Raw genomic sequence first — 3,999 nt, forward strand, 5'->3', positions numbered from 1 at the left:
GGTTCTGTGTTACTGAATACGCTAATGCAGCTAATATGTTGCAATGTTGGACTGTGTTTTTTTTCTTTTTTACTAACAAGGTAGGAGTTAGTGTAGTCGCAATAATGTTTGTTTTAGCAGTATTAGTTGTTTTAACGTGCTACAAACAAGGTTAGCTGTTATTGTGGATACGCTAACAAGCTAACAATTAGTGGTGTTGGACTATAGCTATGTCTAATTCATACACTAATCCCTAACTACTAAAAAACTATATAGTGTGGGAATATCTAGATTTTAAAAGCAATTCAGACACCATGCTCACTACTTTTCTTTCGTTTTCCTAAAGGCCGGAAACGATGTCGGCGATTTCAAAAAGTGAAAATGATGAAAATGTGGATGTTTTATTAAAAAATTACATTTAAACATGTTTTTTTTTTTCACAAAAATTTTGTTCAACTACAATGCATTGTGGTCTATATTCATTAATGTAGTGAGCATCGATGCATGCTAGTTTTTTGCAAAGACTTCTGGGAAATTTTTTGTGGACTTGATTTTGGAATTGTAGATTCGGACAGCACTAGAAAATGGCAAAAGCACTATATAGTGAGTAGGGAAGGAATTAATACGTAGCCTATGTTTTTTTGTTACTAACAAGGTTGGGAGTTAGCGTAGCCACGGTAGCATTTATTTTAGCAATATTTGTCTGTTATTTTTATATGCTGTAAACATGGCTGGGTGTCATTGCAAACATGCTGATGTGGCTGAAATGTAGCGTGTCACAAGCGTTCTAAATTGCTTTAAACAAAGTTAATAAAGTCTGACTGACAAATGTATATCTCCCTTAATGTACCTTAAAGTTCAGTATGCTTTATGTAACATAAATTCAAAAACAAATCATTCATTGACTGTGCGCCTTATAGTCCGGTGTTCCCCTTGTGCTGGAAATACTATACTTTTAATTCCATGGCACAAAATACTGAAATCTCTCTTGACCACTCTGCTACCCATATAAAATCAGCCTTGTCAATTCTTATTTTTACTTTCAAAAAAGCAATATTTTAAAGTATATTTAAAGATATTATAAGGTATGTTTTTTCATATTTCTCAGTTAACACACCTAAAAACAGACACATTGATAAATAAGCTACAACTGAATTGTGATTTTTGGTATTTGTAATTATTACTACTTTTAGCCAAAATGTATTTTTTAATATTTTATTTTTAAAATTATTATTATTTAAACCATCAAAAATAGAAAAACTAAAATTATATATATATAAATATATATATATATATATGCAAAAACAAAAGTTGGAAACAGTCAGTAGAAGATTGAATTGTGTGTTTTTGACCAGTAAACACCGCAACACATTTTATGCCTTACTGTTTAAGTAAACAAACAAGACAAAATTGCAGGTAGCAATGTTTTTCCCCTTACCTTTGATATAAAATGCACATAGGCTAAAGCGTACATTTTGACACTGAAAGCAAAAGACTGAGCAGGAAAGTGAAAGATTTAATGGTCATGGCGGCTTTGTCTAGTAGAAAGTGCACAAACGCCATTTTCCTAACAATTTAAGTAGGAGATCTTATCAGAGATGTTGGGGTCCGGCTTTTAAGCTGTATGCAAGTGGCAAAAGTAAATCCATTAGGAGATTTTAACATTAAAACCAGAGGCTATTACTCCTTTTTCTCAAAAACAATCACCCTCCCACAGTAATCCTCAGATGGCACATCATCTTGCCATAAAACCTGACAAATACAGCTTTCTGCTCTCAAGCCTGTAGATGAAGTCAGGGGCTAATAGCAGTCACAGCCTCTCAGATATCCCACAGGAGGCAAAGAACTGAAGCTCAGCATCATCCTAAAGCATAACTCTTAAAAAACCCCAGTTGATGCTGAGTCGGTAACTAAAACAGCCAAGGGGACATTTTTTCCTCCAGTAACAGTCACGGCGTGGGCAAGTTCCTCCTTTAATGTGCTGCTATTAAACATAAATGCACTCTTGTGTAGGGAGACAGTGAGGAGGATGGCAAAATTAACCCCAAAAAAAGGATTTTTATGCTCTGCTTAATGAGAGTCGCTGGGTCTGCAAGGGCCCACCAGTGAGTCTCAGCGCACCTGTAAAATGCGATCCCCTTCTCGGATCCGTCCGTCTTTGGCAGCTATGCTGTTTGGACAGACCTGGAAAGACATAAAGAACAGAATTATCTCTTGAAAATGCTTTCATCCTCAATCTTTATCAGAATTAAAATAAGAATGGTAACATCTCTAAAAACATTTCCTAGAAAGTTGATGAAGACAAGCATCTTCAAGAGCCTGTGAAGGAGCCAAAGCGTTTTATCCGAATGCTGTAGAGACCGTCAACAAGAGGGCAGAACACTCTTCATCAGTTGGTACCTGTGGTCATTTCTTTTACTTTCTTTTAATACACAAGGTCTCTGAAGATGCTGCAAGCTCTTAATCTTCATGATAGTTCACTCCCACACGGGACTGATCTTTACAGTCTGAGGGAGGAACTGCGTCAAGAGTTGCTGAAGGTTTGCAAGAACCAGAACACAAAAAGAGTTTCCACTTTTCTTTTACCAAAGGAGTAGATGTGAGCAAAAAACATAAAAGTGGTTAAAAGATCATATATATATATATATAGACACTCCCTGGCCACTTTAGTAGGCACACTTGTCTAAATGCTTGCTATCGGAAATTTCTAACCAGCCAATTACATGGCAGCAACTCAATGCATTTAGGCATGTAGACTTGGTAAAACCGAGCATCAGAATGAGGATGAAAGATGATTGAAGTGGTGTGGTTGTTGGTGCCAGACGGGCTGGTCTGAATATTTCAGAGAACTGATGATCTACTGGGATTTTCACCCACAACCATCTCTAGAGTTTACAGAGAATGGTCAGAAAAAGAGAAAATACTCAATGAGCTTCGGTTTTGTGGGCGGAAATGCCTTGTTGATGCCAGAGGTCAGAGGAGAATGACCAGACTGGTTCCAGCTGACAGAAAGAAAACAATAGCTCCCATAACCACTGGTTACAACTGAGGTCTGCAGAACAGAATCTTTGAAGGTACAACACGTCAAACCTGGAGACATATGGGCTACAACAAGCAGAAGTCAATGTTTTTCTAAAACTGCTATTATGAGTCTCCATTTCTGCTGCAACAATCGGACGATAGGGTCAGAATGTGTCATCAACATCATGAAAGCACGAACCCATCCTGCCTTGTATCAACGGTTCAGGTTGGTGGTGTCGTCATGGTGTGGGTGATATATTTTCTTGGCACACTCCACTGAGTGACATACTGTCCAGTCCGGCATTTTGAGCATTCCTATTATACAATGGACCAATTAAACCAGACTGAACCATACCGTTTTTAGAATCCTGGTGATTGTAGGTCCATAGAAAAATGAAACAGTCTATTAGCGCGGAGCTAATGTTGAAATTGGTCATATTGGCAAAAGAAAAAAGCACAAAGGAAGCAACTATCTTCCTCTTCTCCATCTGCAATCTTTTCTCAAACAACATTAAATGCTTTGTATATATAAAGAACCAAAAACCAAGGAGAAAAAAATGAATTCTGGATGACCTCTGTTGTTGTTGTTTGCTTCACTCCATTTGCGCAGTGACAGTCCAACTTTGAGTGGAAATTCTCACCTGAATAGCCCGGTCCATTCTAAACCGGACTGTACTGTCCCGTACCGTTCAGTGGAAACGGGGCTTTTGGCCCCCTTAAATGAACATGGTTACAATGCCACCGTGGACCTGAGTATTGTTGCTGACCATGTCCATCCCTTTATGACCACAGTGTACCATCTACTGATGGTTACTCAAGGCGCCATGTCATAAAGCTGGAATCATCTCAGATGGGTTTCTTGAACAATGAGTTCACTGGACTCAAATGACCTCTACAGTCAGATAAACACCTTTGGGATGTGGTGGAACATGAGATTGATATCATGGATATCATGGATGACAAATCTGCAGTGACTTTGTGATGCTATCCTGTCAATAT

General features: G+C 38.1%; 1 protein-coding gene across 1 annotated transcript in view; it reads right to left on the reverse strand.

The window, feature by feature from the left end:
• Positions 1-3,999, reverse strand: part of LOC112151691 (PDZ domain-containing RING finger protein 4) — a 68,864-nt gene that overhangs the window by 6,770 nt on the left and 58,095 nt on the right. Inside the window, exon 5 of the mRNA XM_024280705.2 lies at positions 2,101-2,163. Within this exon, the coding sequence (XP_024136473.1) occupies positions 2,101-2,163 (63 nt within the window). The remainder of the gene's footprint in view (positions 1-2,100; positions 2,164-3,999) is intronic.

This window comes from Oryzias melastigma, linkage group LG6, assembly GCF_002922805.2.
Source record: "Oryzias melastigma strain HK-1 linkage group LG6, ASM292280v2, whole genome shotgun sequence".
Taxonomy (NCBI): Eukaryota; Metazoa; Chordata; class Actinopteri; order Beloniformes; family Adrianichthyidae; genus Oryzias; species Oryzias melastigma.